The 19,156-nt window shown below is 35.1% G+C and overlaps 2 protein-coding genes across 5 annotated transcripts; both read left to right on the forward strand.

Moving 5' to 3' along the window:
* The first annotated feature begins 2,217 nt into the window (after positions 1-2,217).
* On the forward strand, positions 2,218-4,322 carry CUTA (Nitrogen regulatory PII-like, alpha/beta). 4 transcript variants are annotated; one of them, XM_078308257.1, is made up of 6 exons: positions 2,218-2,494; positions 2,725-2,840; positions 3,007-3,069; positions 3,217-3,248; positions 3,367-3,461; positions 3,922-4,322. In XM_078308257.1, the coding sequence occupies exons 1-6, from the start codon at positions 2,316-2,318 to the stop codon at positions 4,004-4,006; spliced, it is 570 nt and encodes a 189-aa protein (XP_078164383.1). In that variant the 5' UTR covers positions 2,218-2,315; the 3' UTR covers positions 4,007-4,322. The 4 variants fall into 4 exon arrangements, with proteins under 4 accessions (XP_078164383.1, XP_078164384.1, XP_078164381.1 ...); XM_078308258.1 differs by having other exon boundaries at positions 2,218-2,479; XM_078308255.1 differs by having other exon boundaries at positions 2,228-2,527.
* Positions 4,323-8,272: 3,950 nt separating this feature from the next.
* On the forward strand, positions 8,273-18,140 carry LOC144559331 (Urb2/Npa2 family protein). Its single transcript, XM_078308344.1, has 11 exons — positions 8,273-8,570; positions 9,606-11,073; positions 11,511-12,818; positions 12,946-13,286; positions 13,716-15,217; positions 15,856-16,228; positions 16,853-17,015; positions 17,110-17,213; positions 17,480-17,571; positions 17,669-17,809; positions 17,908-18,140. The coding sequence occupies exons 1-10, from the start codon at positions 8,398-8,400 to the stop codon at positions 17,743-17,745; spliced, it is 5,601 nt and encodes a 1,866-aa protein (XP_078164470.1). The 5' UTR covers positions 8,273-8,397; the 3' UTR covers positions 17,746-17,809; positions 17,908-18,140.
* Positions 18,141-19,156: the final 1,016 nt, after the last annotated feature.

The following is a 19,156-nucleotide window of genomic DNA, read 5'->3' on the forward strand; positions in this document are numbered from 1 at the left end:
ATTAATTTCTTCTCCATTAGGGCCTGTTCGGCCGACAAATGGGAATGGGCGCGGGCACGGGATTTGAACTGAAAAACACTGTTCCCGTGGGAAAAAAAAAATTCAGTTGAACTGAATTTTTTTTTTCCCACGTGAATAGTGATCTGGCCGAACAGGCCCTTAACGTGCAAGAGATAAATAATAACAAGTTTTGTTTACATTAACAAAACGGAGACAATAGTATAGACGAGGATAGATACTAATATACTATTGAAGACGTAGGTAGATTGTGATGATTTAGCTGACATCAGTCCTCAAGTAGTCAGTGAAAGAAAAAGTACCGCAATCACACCACACAAGAAAATTACAAAAAACTTACAAATATAAGAGGGTCAAGACAAAAACAAAGGGGTTATTTCACGCATCACATGTGTACATGTGTAGTAAACTAACGTAGTTTTGCTGTTGTTTACTTTAATTTTTATATTTTGACTGGGCCTCGGGCCATAACTCAAGTAATTCAAATTCAGATATCCGGATCAGAGTGAATTGTCGGATACATATAATTATCCGTATCCGATTCCATATTCGAAATCGTATCCGTATCCATTAAAAAATCATCCGTATTAGAATATCCGAATTTGTTATTTTCGGATTCGAATCTGGATAATATTGGATTATATCTGATCCGTTTACACCCCTAACAGGAAATGAAAGGTTTAACTTTGTGTCATTGTAATAAATATAATTTGTTTTATTTCAATTTGAAATGTAACAGATGAAAATAAATTTTGTTATAAATATATTTAGAAAAAAGGTTAATTTTCTATATACCCTTTAACTTGTCTTGAGTTTCTTATTTATCCCTCTAGAGTTGAATATATTCTATATACCCTCTAACTCTTCAACACATTTTTTATTTCTCCATGACAGTAGTAATTTTTTTTTATCCCAGTTAAATAATATAAAAAAATTCACAATTCATATTTAGTTTACAAAAATTGATGAAATTACCCCTAAAAGTTAAAGAACCTCAGTTGCTTCTCTTCTCTCTGTTGTTGTCACCAATGAAACTCTCTTTCGTCCCTATGTATGACTGTCTCTGACATTGTTTCTTTTAAAAACTATTAATTTGCTCGCTCCAATACTCTCTTCTCTAATGACTTCTCTTCTCAATAATAATTTTGCTTACTCTTCACTCTCTAAACTTGCTATCTAACGTCCTTCAAAGCGGGCTGAAGGAGACTCGTGAAATTTGACATTGATGATAATCAAATTGAAGATGCTTGTTATCTCCAAAATGCATACAAACATTTTCAACGTTTCCAATTCAATTGAGTCTCAGATTGGTTAGTGAGTGGTTATTTGATTAAAGAACCTCTACTCGATGACATATTCAGTTTTTATAAAACTTTTCTATCGCCATTAATTTCTTAATTAAATTAACTCTTGCTCTTTGAGATAGAAACCATGAAGTGATGGTAATACTATTGGGCATTAACTAAACATAAATGCACTGCATCTATTAATAGTTTTGCATATTTCATGGTCTGATACTATAGCTCTATAACGCATATGTCACATGCTTCTCGGTAAAGTTTACGGGTTTCAATTAATTAGCTCAAGAGCTAATTTTTTTTTTTTTTGTAAATTCGTCTCACAATAAAGTAGTCAATTTGGGTGGAGAGAAGAAAGGATCCTATCTTCAGTTGAACATTCTATGATTTTTTTTTTAGGGTAAGAAACATTCTACGATTATTTGGAGTTGCATAGCAATTAGAGTGCATCAAAAAGAGAAGAGAGGAGGCTGAAAAATAATGATTCAGGAAGAAGGAAGTGATCATTTCGTCCTTCAAGACAGAAGGGTAAATTTGTCTTTTATTTTCAAAGTAGGGGTAAATAAGATTTTTCATAATGTAACTAGAAGAGTGCATCAAAAAGAGAAGAGAGGAGGCTGAAAAATAATGATTCAAGAAGAAGGAAGTGATCATTTCGTCCTTCAAGACAGAAGGGTAAATTTGTCTTTTATTTTCAAAGTAGAGGTAAATAAGATTTTTCATAATTTAACTAGAAGGCTGATTATATAAAGAACAAGTACATCGCAAACTAGTTCCGATCATAGATTGTTACGAGTTTACCACCACCCTCGCACTGTTGAACTGAATTGATTCGCAAACTTTTTGTGGGCCAATTTATTAGATAGGACGGGCCATTACAAGTCGAGAAAAATCCAATTCCAATCCAAAATGAAAACCAGAATCAGATTCAAGACAGAGATCACGAGATTTTAGAAGAAAAGAAAACGAAAAAAGAAAAAAGATAAAAGAGAGGAAAAGATGCGAATTCTGAGCCTATATAAACCCTTCTCTGCTTCCTACGCCAGGACTTGCGAAGCTTCTACTTCTTCTCCAGTGGCGCTACTTCACCGCCGATCTCCATTAGTACGGGCGCTGTGCGTGCTAAGCATCGGTGCTCTCTCTGCCATAGCCTTCAGGACGGGGTGCGCTCAGTCTCAGTCTCACCTCGGGTATTATGTGGTTTTATCTAAGTTAAAATGGTTTGGTTTAGCTCAAATAGAATTCCTCGTCTGAGATTTTTTGTATCTGAACCCATTAGTAATTGATTAGCTCTTGTTTGATTTCGAGAATTTCGGACATATCTACTCACCAGCTATTGTTTTGAATCTTAATTTATTAGACCTTGTTTTTTTTATCTGTTTATTTATTCGTTGTACAAATTGTGCAGTTCAAAATTTTCTAATCAAGCTTCATCCAGAGCTCTTCACTCGGCTGGAATGGATACTGCTTCCACCATTGTTCCTTCAATTGTTGTCTATGTTACTGTCCCTAATAGAGAGGCAGGCTAGTCTTAAACTGTTTTTAATTTAAATAAATATTAATATATCTGAATAGATAATGTGTATAACGTTATTGATCAGTCTGTTTTTTTTAGTTCAATTCAATTAATTAGAGTTGTCTTTCTAATTTTTATGGATAAATTGATATTTTTGTTTCGATCATGTAATAGGCAAGAAACTTGCTGATAGTATCATCAAGGAAAGGCTTGCTGCATGCGTGAACATAGTGCCAGGTAAGCCTCAAAATATAGACCCTTTTTTTTCTTTCAAAACATAAGAATTTATCTATTTAGTTGGGAGAGTTTACTGGTACCAACTTAATATAAAACCTTGAGATTGTATCATACTACAACAACTGTGTTTTATATTCTTTGTTTCAGGCATTGAGTCGGTTTATTGGTGGGAGGGAAAGGTAGATTTTACATCCTAACTCTCCTCTTGTTAGAAAAAAACAATTGAAACTGCATCATTCTTTCTTATTGTTTTGTAAAATTAAATCCGTTAACCCCAATGCTCTTTTTGTTGATTAGGTGCAAACAGACTCTGAGGAACTACTGATTATAAAAACAAGGGAATCACTTCTACCTGTTCTCACTGAGCATGTCAAAGCCAACCATGAATATGAGTATGCCTTAGTAATTTTTTATTAATTACCGATCTATTTAGTCAAGTGCTTGAATTGCACATTGGGTATGCAATTTGGGAAACTTAATCTTACCGGGAAACTATATAGAGATCAAGTTTGTCCCTGAAATATTTAAAAAGTTCACTTTGGCCCTTCTTTTAGGTAATAATATAAATGTGCTTATGTGCCATTTCCCAAATATATATTTGGTGAGCCTTCTCTTCAAGATAGAAAGGAAATGGATAAATCAGCTTCATATGAAATCAGAGATAAAATTTTCAATTTCTTCATCACTAATCTGGCAAGAAAAAATTAGCTATGGATCTCAAATATAAACCAAAAGAGAGAACAGATAACTATTCAGCCACAGAACCAAATTAATTCTTGTAACAATTTCATGTTTCCTGTCATTTCCTCAACATGGCCTTCATAGAATGATAATTAATAATAATATGTGCAGTGTTCCTGAGGTGATAGCAATGCCGATTACAGGTGGCAACACCAAGTACCTAGAGTGGATCAAGAACAGTACAAAGGCGAATTGATCTCTCGGAGCTCAGAACTAGTAAAATTGTTATGCAGTTTTAAATTTCAGATTTCTGAATCCTGTTTGTGCTTCTAAAATCTGTAGTAGCTTCTGGTTGTAAACTTCCACTGTTGTTTGATTCAGAGTGGTGATTTTGATGATCTGCTGTATTATCCTTTCTAATAATTATTTGTAATCGAACAATTCAAAGGGTGCTTTGGTGAAGTACCAGCCGAATCAAAATTATTCTAGGTCACAGTTATCAACAGCATTTCATACTGTACACGAACTCCTGGAACAAGTTTTAGGGAGTATGTGAGTGCTTTTATCAAACACTACAGATGTTTTGTCTCAGCTTGGTACAAGTGAAGCATCTGATGCTTTGTTATCATTTTCGAATTGATGCTGATCACTGTGGCTCTATAAATCACACGATGATTTGTAAAACCAGCATTTTTCTTGTGGTTGGATGCATTTTGAATTAACGTCAGGGAATTTATTTTGACCCGGTCTGTTGTCGTCTTGGGCCGGCCTGTTTGAACATCTCTGTTCGCAAGTAACAATTTTTTTAATCAAGAAATTAGTATGTAAAAGTCAGGAAATTGTCCAGCGCTGCAGAAGTTCATTAATGAATCAATTGAACAAAATACAAGGAACAATAATCCGGGATAATAAATTTTAAAATATATATACCACATTATTTTATATTGATATTACCATAGCATAAATAAAGAATTTTATTTTTAGGAAAGTTGAGGATGGAGTCTTCATTTCTGCAATAGAAAATTATGCATAGCCAGTCAACTATTTTTTAAGATAAAGGTGAGAAATACATTTTCTACCTCTAAATATAAAAGACATTCTATCCCAATTTGTAACCCTACACAATTTTCTAAAAAAATTAATGTAGCAAACTTTGTGATTTCTGAAATAATTTATCGCTTATCATGAGCTTAAATTTTTATTCAGGCGAGAGATAATTAGATAACAGGAGGTAACTAAAAAGTCATGAGTGCAAAATTGTCCACGATAAAAATTATTAGTTCATACTTCAGAGTCCAGTCTCTATTGTCCGTATCATTTCCTCTCCGTACATAACGAATTCAAAATTGTCCGTATTCCATTTTGGATCGAATTTGTCTTGATTCTGATTCTGATCGGATGATCCACATCTAAACACAAAATTTGAGTTACTACACAGCGTTGGCGGAGACTTTAAACTAGAGGCCCACTAATCTAAAGAGCATAGCATACAGATTTAGATAGGAGTCCTAAAATAGAATCTGGATGCATTGTTTATCCTCTCCTCTATATTTTATTTGAGCGAATGCCATAAAATTCATTATTTCAGAGAGATTAGGATTGTTCAATATACATATGATAATTCAGATCGATCAAATATAACGATATAAGCATTCCAGATATTGTGCCTGTCAGATCCAATCACATTCTTTGGTAGTTTAATAAAATCCAAAATTCATAAAACATAAAATCAAAACGGTGTTAGTTATCTGTTGGTATTGTTTCTTTGCATCTCTCACGTATATTTCTTTTCTAAACTTATTTACATTTTACAATCAATAATAATGCTTCTATGTGAAAACAATGCAAATATTTTGTATTACTCTGTGGTTTCTCTATTCATTATGAATGAGAGTTGAACTTTTGAATAGCTTCGCCAAAAATTTAGAGCAAATGAGAAAGTTTGATATGTGGGCAAATGTCAACTCTATGGAAATTGAAGAGTGACTTGAAATAGTTGATGAACAGATTCTTTCAATATCACTAAACCAAAGTCTGGATGAGGTTGTTATTTGGAAATTATAATTTTGAATCTTCTATTTCGATAAACTTTTTCCTTTTTGTTTTGGTTGATAGAAGAGCCTTTATAAATACAGGACAATGATTTTCTCTAGTTGTAATTATTTTTTAAATGAAAGAATATGATTTTTTAACATAGGTTTTCTCCAATAACTTATATGTGATTATATCATCTTCTTCTTTATTTTTTTTGGAAGAAATGTGTATGGAATTATCTGTACAGAGTTATGCTTAATATTTCAAAACAAAAGGTAAACCAAAATTAGGTAAACTTTTTTTTTTCAATATTTCCTAATTAATATAACACACACTTAGAAAAAAAAATTAGAAATATCTTGTCTCTTCAAAAACTCCGTTATACTTTTAAACTAATGAGTCATGTAATTAATATGAGGTTCAACTAAACATAACATACAAAAAACATGTAAGAACATTCATGTTTATGCTCACTTTACATTCCCACATTAATTGTTCACAAAAACTAGCAATTTTTTTTTTCTTTTTTCCTTATTATAATCAATTTTCATCCATAGCCGTTCAAAGATTCAAATTAACTTTAAAGCTTGAGTACTGAGCATGGCAAAGTCTACTTACTAAGAATGGGGATTCAAATCTGCTCCCTTTCTTAAGAAAAGGAGCACCCTCCTATTTCTCCATCCGAACTGTTCAAAATCAATCGTGCGGCTTCAATTACATCTGATTTGTTTTAATATATTATATTGATATAAAAGAAAAAAGTAATTGAAGCCGTACGATTAATTTTGAACGGTTCAGATGGAGAAATAGGAGGGTGCTCCTTTTCTTAAGAAAATGAGCAGATTTGAATCCCTAAGAATGGTACCCTATATGCCAAATGAAAAAATAATAAGTTTATTTATTTTATTTATTTTATTTATAATAAAATAATAACAAGTTTATTTATAATATATTACGTGTTCTATGATTAAGAATGAAAAATATGTTTTGATCAATATATTGTATTGAAATACTGACTAAAAGTGTATTCTATACATCCTACATTGATTATATTTTGTCACGATCAATATCAAGACAATGATATAAAAAGCTAGTGTGTATTGTGCTCACTAAAATAGTTTGGTGAGCACAACTCTAAAAATCTATCGAATTGGTTTCAAACGACAAATTCAAACCGTTGAAAACTATCTATATATTTCACGAGTGATACATCTATAATTTTTTTGAAAATTTTGAATTCATGTAGTAACAAATCAAATGATAAAAAAAGATTGAAATATAAATTAAATAGACACCGAAAATATTTTAACTTGACCGTTATTCTAATGGTACCGGACTACCGGGTACGGGATACCTGTTTATATATGCAAGGGCAACTTTTTAATATTTATTTCCCTTGATTCTTTTGACGGCCCGTTTGTGAGAGTGATAAGTGTCCAAACTCCAGAGGAGAGGTTTTATTTCGAATTTTCGAGTTCCATTGAAGAGAGAGTTTACAGACAAGAAACCAAATAGTCGAATGTCCTCTTTCTCAGCCTTATTTATGGCACCAATTAAGCCCGTAACATGCTCTTTTTCTCTAAGGCCCAATTATAAAGGGACCGAAGCACCAATTAAGCCCGTAACATGCTCTTTTTCTCTAAGGCCCAATTCTAAAGGGACCTAAACCACTCTCTTTCCCTTCGCTGGACGCAGGTAGGGGTGAGTAAATCGCTCATAACTCGTGAGCCGCTCATAACTCGCTCATTAAAAGCTCGCTTAAACTCGTTCATTTATCTGCTCATTTAAACTCGCTCATTAACAACTCGCTCATTTACTTAATGAGCGAGCATGAGCATGACCCAACTCGCTCATAACTCACTCATTAAAAATTTGTCACATCTAATCCCTGCCACATTTAATCATATGTAATTACGTGTAACATCAACCTTGCCTCATTAAGATTGATAGATAGTGAGCATAGTTTCATATTTAATCCTGTGTAATATAGTGAGCACAATGTAACATTTAATCTTGTGTAATATACTAATATTCATAATTTCATATTCATTTTTTTTTTTGTAAATCGGCAGAACCAAAACCTCCGCCTAAAGCCCAAAACAAGTAATAGTCATAACAACTCGCTCATTTAAATAAATTATGACAATTTGTTGGATTTTGTTATGCATGGGCATACCATATAATTTTGTTATGAGTCATAATTCATAACTCGTGAGCCGCTCACAACTCGCTCATTAAAAGCTCGCTCATTTACAACTCGCTCATTTAAACTCGCTCATTAACAACTCGCTCATTTACTTAATGAGCGAGCATGAGCATACCCTAACTCGTTCATGCTCGCTCATTAATCACCCTAGACGCAGGAATCCAACCCGAGCAACGGAGCAGATAGTTAGTGAGGTGTAACGTTAACTGCTTGATTCAGATTGAACGGTCTTGATAAGTTAATATTTATACAGTTTTGTTCGAATTTGGCGAAAAAGTCTCTCCTGTCTTTCCTTAACCCTCCGCGCCAAACGGCGGAAGAGAAAAACCCTACTAAAGACTCTCTCTTTTTTTGAAAAGCTTGGCAGCGGCTGTCAAGTGTCACGTCTACTAAAACCTCTCTCTCTCATGGCGTCGCTTTGTGATATATCACCGGAGAATCCCGCCACCCCAAACCGGAAAAGAGCGCTCAACGGAGAAGAAGGAATCTCCGATTTCAGCAATAAAAAACCAAAGCTCCGAGTCTGGGAAAATCTGGACTTAATTCTCTCTCTCCAATCAAAAGATACATCCCTTCAAAGGTTAATTCTTCCGTGCAAGTACTCATGTATTTTCAATTTCCATGTAGGGGCACAAGCTGCTCTATAGTTTGTTCCGACATTGTGAAATTTAGCCAAAATTACAGTCTCTAGTTTCATATCACTGGATGCACATGTATCTGAGTCTTAATTAATTTAGGAATAGTTGTAAAGGGGACCGTCTATTGCTGATCCATCCCGTTTAAGGCTGGCTTATGTGCATAGTGGGTCAGTTTCTGCCAGTCTAGCTCAGGATTCTTGAATAGTTGGCATGGTAGATTAGGTGTGACCCATTGGCAGGAGCGGACCCACATTGGACCTGGATTTTGAATTTTAATGGATATTTGTAGGTCCCGATCAACTTTTCCCCGCCTGAAATTTTTTTTGCCCCCCTCTAGAATTCTGATTTGTAATTTGAGTTAAATTTGGGGTTAAAATTAAAATAAATTTCTTAAATTATGATTGGTAATTGGAATTGTAAGTTAGAGCATCAGAAATTATAAGTCAGGGCATTGAAAATTATAAGTTAAAACATTGTTTTTTTATCTAGTACCCGATTAGTTAATGGGCTTAAATCCAATTCACTATTTTTTCCCCATCCCCCCAACAAAAATCCTGGATCTGCCCCTGCCCATTGGTGAGTATGGTCTGACCAGTCTTTTCTTCATCACAACTTTTTATAAATAGAGGCCATCACATCATTAACACAGCTTTCTAACTAAGAAAAATGAAGAACACGGTCTAATATACAAAGGGAAGCAGATTTGTCAATAGCAGTAAACTGACTTATGCTGATACATTACCGGCTTGAGTCATGCCATTATTTCTTGACCTATTGGAAGGTTTAGTCCTAACCGCAGTTAAATTTTCTAACAATGCAATGTTGACCACATCAAAACTATATATTCCTTAACCTGTACATTCTTATGCTGAAAAAATAGACCAAGCAACTGAGCTGCTTAGTTCTGAGTATGGTGTTATTGCCTATTTTAATCATTTCCAAAACAGACTAATTGAGTCCAATTGTAAATTGTGCAGAAAGATTGAGCTTGCCTTTCAGTTTATAACTTCAGAGAGCTTCAATTTCAATGAAAGAAAGGATGAGCCAATATCCACCTCCCGTTTCGCCTCCTTTCTGAGCAACTGGGTACAGCCCGTCTTGATTTCTTCTGAAAACAAGAAGTCCTCCGATGACCTCTTTGACCCATGCTTGGATGCAAGAAGCTGGGCGATTTTCAAATTTTGCCTGGATAAAAAGCCCTCTATATGTATTTCCCCCAACTTGCTTCGACCAATTGCTCATGTTACTAGGCATGCGTCAGTTCAATTTGGAGTCTGTTGTGATAGGTTTCTTGAGCAGTTCTTTGAGTGTGTTTCCTTGGTTGTAACCTTAAATTCCAGGGCCTTCTACAATGCTGGTGTTGATTTGTGGATCAACTGTGCAATTGAAGTGTCTAATCTTGTAAATAAAGTTTTCTCAAAAGAGGGTTTTGGTTTTCCAGGCGGTAAGTCCCGTTTGGAGTTTTCCCTTTCTTTACTGGAGCATTTTTCTACCTTCTTACGGTTTTACCCAAACCCAAAGAATGTTTTTCGGGTTTTTGTGGATCGGCTTCTCGACCCATTTTTGAAGTTGTTGGTTTTATTGCATTCGAGAGAGAGTTGTGAAAATGCTGAGGAAATTGTAAGATCGTTGAAGGCTATTGAAGGTGTTTTGTCAAATGGGTTGTTTCACCCAGCCCACATTACAGGGTTTTTTAGTCTAAAGAACTTGGATTTGCTTAGCAGTGCTAGAGAAATAGGTGTCAAAGGGAGCTACCATAACCACCTATTCCAAAGGTTTAGAGGGATCGAGAAGGAAAATAAGGCAGTAATTCTGGCCGGTTTTGGATATCTTTTTCGGTTATTTTTAGATAGAGCTAAAATCCAAAAGGCAGCGAAAACTAACGAGGCATCAGAAGATGAATCCAAAGAGATGAAAAAGCCAATTTTTGAAGTTTTTATTCATTTCATGCAACCTTTGTTACTTGAATGTAAGAGTTTGAAGAATTCCCAGTTTTCTGGTTTGGGAGAAACTAAGCTTGTAGAGATGCATTGCATGCTGAAATCCATCAATGAGATTATGGTCTGTACAAACCAAGAGAGGATCTATGTGCCTACAGAGGACACTGAAGGATTACATTTTAATTATTTGAAAGAGGTTCATGGGGTTATAGTTTCTATTTCGGAAGAAATTTACCGGTTTTGGGTGTCAAAATCTCAGTCTGGAGGAGAAAGCATAAAAAAGATCCTAGCTTTGGTTAGCAGAGAGGTTTTTGCTGCATATGGAAGTTTTCTTGAAATTGAATATAGAATTCTTGGGGATGAAATTGTTGGTGTGTGGCTGATGATGTTTGCATTTATGGCCATTAATTTTTCTTCCAAGGACACAAGGCCACACTCTTTGTTAATTAAGGAGATATTAAATCTTGGCTCCCAGATAATTAGTGTATTTAGCGAGCTTCGTCAGGTGAGTTAGTTTTTTTTGCTTTCAATTCAATGTCATTCAAAGAAATTAATTTAAGCCAAGTGGTACTGTATCTTATAGTTTTCAAACTGTAAGCACATTGAGCTTCAGTCATTGGACAACATATGACTAAAACAATTAGAAAAGCCAATGTGAACAATTAAATAAAATATCTATTCTGAAACTTAGTAGAACTGGTATGTAATTTGCATGGATATTATGGCCAAATTGGTAAATTATCTGACTGTTATGTCCCAAAACCTGATAAGTAATCCTTGGTTTGGATTTATAGATGCTCGTGTATATAGTGTTATTGAGGTTGGCATAGCAAAAGATGGAATTGACTCAAATAACAACAATTAAATTTCCGTTTTGGATGGTTCGTTTATCCAATCTTAACGGCTTTTTTAAAAGTTTCTCAATGTTTTGCTTTATTGTAGGTGTCCAATCCACTTTTTGCACTGCTCCAAGCTGTTAGACTTCATGCAGAATCCCACAATCCCCTTGAACCAACGTCTGCCTTCTCAATTGGAACTTTACATTTACCCCCTCAAGATATTGTATGTTCGCTGAATACCTTCTTGTGCACAACCTCCTTTCGGCTTTCCATTTCCAATGCTGTCAAGTCAATGCCAGAGCGTCAAGCTGGTTCTTTCATAGATGAATTGAAAGCTGACCTCATAAGCACTCTGAAATGGATGGCTGATTCAATCCTTGATTTTGATCTGAAGTCTGAGATCTTGGGAAGAGTACTCTCAGAGTTGTACACAATATTGCTCGATTCCTTGACTGTCACCTCATCAAACAGTACTTTGGTTGGAAATTCAGTCGATAAATTGATAGGAGAGATTCGGCCAGGCTTTAGTCCATTGATTGAAACTAAAACAGAAAAAGAAAACAGAAACCTGAAAGGAAAGAAAAATGAAACTGACTTCATTTGCTGTCTGTCAGGTGGAATTAGCATCCCATGGAGTGTTTCCATTTCTTGGGCAATGGTATTCTTTTTCCGGTTGTATGCTTCTTCTAGAAGCTTGTACCGGCAATCTATTAGCCTAATGCCACCTGATCAAGCAACTAAATTATCAGAATTAATCGGGAATTCAATTGCCACAAATTTTGGTACAAAATGGAGGAATTATTCTACTTTGATTAGCTTCAGCTATTTTTACTGGATTTCAAACCCATCAATTTCATTACCTGATTTAATTCAGAGCCTCTCTGATGCTCTTTTTAGTGAAAACTACTTGGGCCGATCTTCACTAATTTACTCCTTAGTCATCATGGTGTTCCAGCGGCTAAATGACCTAAACCGTGAAATTGGAGTTTTAAAATTTTTACAAAAAGAAAAGGGGGATCGTCCCGGAAGAGACAAGAAAAGGAGAAAAAAATTGAAAGAACAAATTTGTGATTCAGAGGCAGAGGCGGCTGGGCTCACTGATTTCTTGATCAGAAATTTAAGTATTTTTCAATGTGAATTGAACTCTAATGGGAATAAGTTGAGTTTGGGGTTTTGTTCGTTAGATGGGAGATCATTTATGGTTGAAGTTTGGGGTATTCTTTGCAGGAATATTGACATTTGGAGCTTATATGCTTCTAAGAAGGGTTTGAGCAAATTCTTCTCTCGTGTATTGTATTATTGTACATCAAATGAAAGAGAAGTTGAAGAGATAGCAACATCAGGAAATGGGGAGGCTTTACGCCATATTTCTTTTGAACTCCTTGGCAATATTCTGCTTTATGATGAGCCTGTAAGTTCTTTCCTTATTTTATTATATACTGCTGCATGCAAAATGAAACAAGTGGAAAGAGAAACCTTATTTTATTATCTCAGTTACACATTTTTTAAACTGATATAACTATTTCTTCCTTTTTCAGGTGCTTGCCAAGAGTTTGTTGTCAAGGTTTTGTCACCTTCTAAAAGGGTCACTAACCTCTGTGGTGAATTCTCTTTCGGCAGATGTGGGTACATGCCTAGAAAGTCCGCCTGATTGGTCTGAAACAAACTTGTTTGTGGGTACGTGCCTAGAAGGGAGCTCAAATTTGGTTTTCTGCAGCATGAGCGGAAAAGAAAGTACTGATGAGAAGTCAGTTTTACCCCTTAAAGATGAACTGAGACATTGTCAACTCATGCTTGATCTGTTACAGAACATGCCGACAGTCATTTTCAATGTGAAAATTTCCTGTAAACTCGCAACATATATTCTCCATCTTGAAAGGTAAGCTTTTTATTGATAACCTTGAGAGGTAACCATTTAATTGTAAATTATGTATTTCCGCACATTTCCTGATCAATGCACAATTGGTCCCTCCTCGGATGTTGATGTTGATGGAGTTCGATGTAGATGACGTTCTGGATGTAGAACGATTGATGTAATTTATGCTTAATTAATGAAAATTATACTTGACAGCTACTGTCAAGGTTTCAAAAAAAAAAAAAAACAATTGGTCCCTCCTCTAGGAAAGGATTAATGAAATCTTAGGGGCCCTTTTTATGTGGGGGGCGGGGAGGGTTCTACTAAATATATATTCTATCACTTGATATCAGTAAAATGGTTAACTTTAAATAGTTGTCCTTGAAATATTGTTCTATTACACAGTCTTTATGGTTTTTATTTTATCCTTAACCTTTTTACCTAAACTTTCAGGGTAGTGGTATTAAACATCTTAAGCAGCATTGGCGATTCTTTTGCTGATAAGCCTTCTGATCTTTTAAGAATTTTTGTTTCATGCCGAAGAGCTTTGAGACATATCATTACCTCATCTGATGATTGGAGCATCAACTCTAAGCTTTTCTTAAGGATTACAAAACTTTTTGGCAATGAATCTACATTGGAGTGGCTCCTAAGTTCTCTCCAAAGAACTTGTAGAGAAAAATCTTCTCAAAACATGAAAGAAATGCTATTCTATTTAGCGGATCACACCTCGCATTTATTTTTGAAATTTGCTGAGATTTGTTTCTCCTTTTCATTGAGTAAAGGAGAAAAGCTGATTAGTTTGTACTCAAATGATTCAACCAATGGGAGAGATAGTTCAAAAGTTTGTTTGGCATGGAGATGTGTGGAAAATTTGGCTCAAAATATGGAAAGTCAAATTAGAATATTAAATATACCTAAAATGGGTGGTATAGGTTCATGTTTTGATGTAATTTCTTGTCTGCAAGGTTTTTTGTGGGGCCTAGTGTCGACTTTACAAGAGGTCAATCCTACCTCAGATCTAAAGCTGTGGTGCTGGTCAAGACTTGATGGTTTTATTAGTAGTTCTGAAAATTTTGTGGATATTTGCTTGTATTTATTGCTTTCAGAAGGTGAGAAGTTGTCAGATGATCTACCAGATCCTCATTTTGAAAATCATTTGGTGAATTTTGGTGAATTTATGAGAAGCTGGGTCAATACAAAGAAACAAGATGAAATTACTGACTTGCCATTCAGCAGGTTTTGTGAGAGGGCAAGTGTCGATAGGGTGTCCCTATTTAAGAGATTGTTTACAGATGAAACACTAGAGATGAAATTTATCATTCGCGAGTTATTTGTTGCATCTGGTGCTATTTTCAAGCTGAGGTGCATGATGTTGCCCCCTTCTAATAATCTGACAATTCCAATGGGCAAAATCAGCATTTCCAATTCAGTCTTGAATGAATTGGCAGATTGTCCGGGCTGGCCAACCAAATTCTCTTTCACATGGATTGAAGGAATTTTGCAATTTCTCCAAGTCGTGGCTGGCTATATAAAGAACTCTGACCTTGATTTCTCAAAGCAAGTATATTCTCAGCTGATAAGCTCTCATTTGGGAGTAATTGGTAAATGCATCTCTCTTGAAAGCAAAAGGGCAAATCTGTCCATTCACGATACTGGATCAAACACAAAATCCCTAAATCCAACTGGGGAATCAGGCCAGGAGTTGAGAAATGAGCTGACCCGGTTCAAGTCTATGGTTAGGGTTTCGTTAAAGAAGATTATAGGTGGTGGCAGGAGGTCATCGGGCACAGTTTTGGTACAGGCTGTAGAAAGAGCTTTGGTTGGTGTGGAAAAGGGTCATCATGCTGTCTATAATATAAAAATTGGAAATTTTGAGGGGGGATGTGGAACTGTTTCTCCCAGCGTGGCTGCTGGAGTAGATTGCTTTTACAGAATCCTTGAATCACTCTCAGGTAAGCAAAATATAATCTATATATTTTGTAGAGTTTACCATTATCAAGTCAATAATCAATATGTCGTGGAATGTTATGGTGTGAACTCCTTTTTTAGTGTGTGTGAATTTGTTATGTACCCTTGTATTACTTCATAATGTCATAAAATTATTACATACAGAATACCTTTTAAAATTAGTTAGAGCTTCTGGGGTGCTTTTCCAAATTTTCTTTGGTCTCATCTGAAGATTAACTGTGGGGCTAAGATGCATGGACAATGGGCTTAATTTGATAATCTTGAAAATGAGTATCAGTAGTTTTTAATTTTATATGGATGCTGAAGATGTAATCTATGTGATATTGCCATTCATTGAACAATTTAGTTTTTTTTATGGTCTCTGTTAACTATTTATTGACCATTGATCGAATTCCAAACTACACATGGATCGAATTGGTAATCAATATGCCCAATTAGACGTTGACAATCTTGTTTCTAGTTTTTCAATTATTTTTTGTCTTGATTTGAAAATAATTCAAGATTGTCAACTATTGTCAAGGGCTCTCTGTACTTCCTATAATTTTCTTTTATGATCATTTCATATGTTTTGAGAGAAACTACTAATGGAATTTATTTTTGGCAAATTTTAATGAACTTATAGGAAAGGAACGTGCACTGAAGAAAACCATTCCAAGTCTAGTTGGTTGCCTATTTAACATAATACTACACCTTGAGAGTCCCAACATTTTCTGCATTCCAGAAATGCCCTTCAGCAAAGCAAACTCCTATCCAGATGCAGGAGCGGTTGTATTAATGTGTGTTGAGGTCTTGACAACAGTTGTTGGGAGACACTCCTGCCCAATGGATGCAAGCCATGTGTCTCAATGCCTACACATACCAACAACACTTTTCAGAAATTTTAATCAGATGAAAAAACTTGTTGAGAATGGGTTCACGATAGATCGGCAACATTTTATTGATTTATATGCTGCATGCTGCAAGTTGATATGTGCTGTCCTTAAGCATCGAATAAGGTAAATGCATTGCTTCCTGTATCAACTTTCAGCGTTGCAATATTCTGGATATTTTATGCCGATTCAATCTTCTCTACTCGATTTATCAGAATTAACATAGCAATGTTTGCAGATAATACCAGGATTTCTTGTACTCACGATTAACACCCAAAAGTTTTGTGATATATGTCTGATAAAATGTTAGTGATTCGATTACATATCAATATTTTTTTCCTAGATCTTTTGAACAGAAATCGAAATAAAACCAGGTAAATAATTTAGTATTGTGTTCCAAATATACTTCAATTTGTTTAAAAGATTTGGATAAATTGACCTGAAAATAAGACCTATTTGGTCATTCTTTTGTCGGCTTAAAAGGATGCTTCTTTGTTATATGCCAAAGACTGACAATGGTGAGTTTTAATTTGGAATATAAAAAAAGGAGGCATTATTTGCAAGAATGGCAACAGAATTGGTTATAGTTCACATCCTTCAATTTTCACTGTCCTGGGATGTGTACTGGATGGTACACCTTCAGCACTGTGGACTGGTACTGCAACCAGCATGCTTGCCTGTAATGATCGTATTTTTATCTTTCTTCCTTTTTTGTTTTTGTTTTGAAGGTTCTCTCCTTTTCTATTGTAGGGAAGTGAGACTATGTGTGGCATTACTAGAAGATTCTACAACAGCTCTCCTTGCGTGCTTGGAGTCTGAGAATCATAATATGTCACATAAGAGCATTCAGTTTGCATGGGAGACACAAGAGGCCATAAAATGTGCCTCCTTTTTCCGTAGAATTTACGAGGAGGTTTGTTCATAGTAGATTCTGAAATATGAATATGAAGTTCTTGTTCCTGTTCTTTTTCCTTGACAAGGATTGTATTTCTCTTATTTTTATTCAGATAAGACAGCAGAAAGATGTACTTGCAAACAACTCATTTTACTTCCTTGCCTCTTACATCAGCATTTATTCAGGCTACGGGCCATCTCAAGCTGGCATAAAGAGGCAATAAGCCTAATTCATTTTTTTAGTTTTGTTATATATTTATTATTTTTGATAAACCAAGTATTGCTGGCTTAAAATGAGAGCAGATCACATGTGCATGAACCAAAATAGGTCATATCTAAGAAGGTGAAATGAAAAGTAGTATTACTAGCACTGATTTGGTGAAGTGTAGCACTCATATATTTACTGGTACCAAATACTGGCACCCGTTGTTACTGTTTTTCTTATTAAAGTGACCTTTTGCTTTTCTTCCTTCTTATTTTTAGGGAGGTAGATGAAGCCTTGAGACCTGGTGTGTACTCCTTAATTGATATATGCACACAATCTGACCTACAACAGCTCCACACTGTTCTTGGTGGTAAGTTATCCAAATTCTGAAAGGTGTTATTTTTCTTATAATTTTGTAAAAAAATTCATAGCAACATATTTACTGGTGCATGTTTGTGGTTTTGCAGAGGGCCCACGTAGAAATACTCTTGCTTCACTTTTACATGACTACAAGATCCATTTCCAGTATGAGGGGAAAATATAAATTAAATATAATAATAGTACAGGGAAGTTCTATAGTTGTGATCCTTTTGCAGCCTCAGACAAAGGTTTTGCTTCTACTAATGTTTTTATTAAGACCTTTAATTCTAGTTTCCTTGCTTTTGATCAATCTTTTAATTTTCCTTATTTTCTATATGCTTTGCAGTTGGAAAGACAGAGAGCTGACCGTGCTGAAATGTGGCTACGAAGGTACACCAGCAATTTTGTAGCTGATCCGATTTTCTTGCTTTCCTTCCCTTCTGTTTACATCTTCTTCCAACTTAGTTATTGAACACACTTGATTCTTGACTCATTTGAGTTGAGATAACAGCATTATAAATTGAGAAATATTTTTTTTCAAACAAGCCAATGGCAGTCATGCATGCATTTTTTTTTATTGCCTATTGGTATATGAATGGTAATAATGTTCTTGTCTGTTTTTGAATATGACTCAAGAGTCTTTTAGCAAATTGTACTTGGGCCTTTGCAATTATATTAGAAGGTTACAAATGAGATAAAATATTAAATTCTGTATGTTGGTTTCTAGCCATTATTCATTTAGAAGTGGACAAATCTGGGCATGAGGAAGAAGCAGCCAGATCTTGTCCGGTTAACAAATTATATTGGTAAACTTCTTGTCCAATTGTTCATTTGGTACTGGACAAATCTGGCCATTATTCATTTACATCTCTCCTCCTACAAAATTGATTTAGGTTGCACATTTCATCATTTAGATCTCCCTCCCTCCCTCCCGTCCCTCCTTCACGGGAGACGTTGAGGCTTGATCAGGATGGTTGAGAAAATTTGGCAGTACATGAATGGTAACAATAATTTGCTTGGGTAGCAACTATGAAACGTCCATTGTAAGATTAAATTAGCTTGTTGCCTTGTTGGGGTCACGTGTGTTCATTTGTGCGGTGTAGTTATTACTGAGTTAGGCTAATATGACACTAGTGTTATGTCAAACTAAATAATACCACATCTTAAATTCTTAGATCTGCTTTAAGATTCGTACTATCCGCTTTTACTGTTCAAGCACTTCATTTAGTACGAATCTTAAAGCAGATCTAAGGGTTTAAGATGTGGTGTTATTTAGTTTGATATAACACTAGTGTCATATTAGCCTAACTCGTTATTACTTGTCAAAGTTTGTTTTTTGACATGTTGTTTGTTTTTTGTTTTGGGAAAGTTGTACTGTATTGTTTAATGAACGGTACTTTTAGATACAAATCGGAGGGCTGTTTCTAATTTTTACTATATTAATTATATAAGGAATTAGCCATCATTTAATGCGTGGCACATGACTGGAGACCAGTTTTCGGACGCTGCTACCTCCTATAGACCCTATTAAGAATTTAAGATAGCCCCTGATGAAGGGAATGCGTATCCTCTTTTGAGTAATGAATTTCAAATGT

The sequence above is a fragment of the Carex rostrata genome, chromosome 9 (assembly GCF_964058835.1).
Source record: "Carex rostrata chromosome 9, lpCarRost1.2, whole genome shotgun sequence".
NCBI classification, from domain to species: Eukaryota; Viridiplantae; Streptophyta; class Magnoliopsida; order Poales; family Cyperaceae; genus Carex; species Carex rostrata.

What these genes read in the sequence shown, in the direction of transcription:
- CUTA (XM_078308255.1), top strand. Translation starts at nt 2,316, where the DNA reads ATGCGAATTCTGAGCCTATATAAACCCTTCTCTGCTTCCTACGCCAGG. An exon ending in ATGCGTGAACATAGTGCCAG is followed by an intron (nt 3,070 to 3,216) that starts GTAAGCCTCAAA and finishes TCTTTGTTTCAG; the next exon opens with GCATTGAGTCGGTTTATTGG. An exon ending in TTTATTGGTGGGAGGGAAAG is followed by an intron (nt 3,249 to 3,366) that starts GTAGATTTTACA and finishes TTTGTTGATTAG; the next exon opens with GTGCAAACAGACTCTGAGGA.
- LOC144559331 (XM_078308344.1), top strand. Translation starts at nt 8,398, where the DNA reads ATGGCGTCGCTTTGTGATATATCACCGGAGAATCCCGCCACCCCAAAC. An exon ending in TTCTGCTTTATGATGAGCCT is followed by an intron (nt 12,819 to 12,945) that starts GTAAGTTCTTTC and finishes TTCCTTTTTCAG; the next exon opens with GTGCTTGCCAAGAGTTTGTT. An exon ending in GCTCCACACTGTTCTTGGTG is followed by an intron (nt 17,572 to 17,668) that starts GTAAGTTATCCA and finishes GTGGTTTTGCAG; the next exon opens with AGGGCCCACGTAGAAATACT.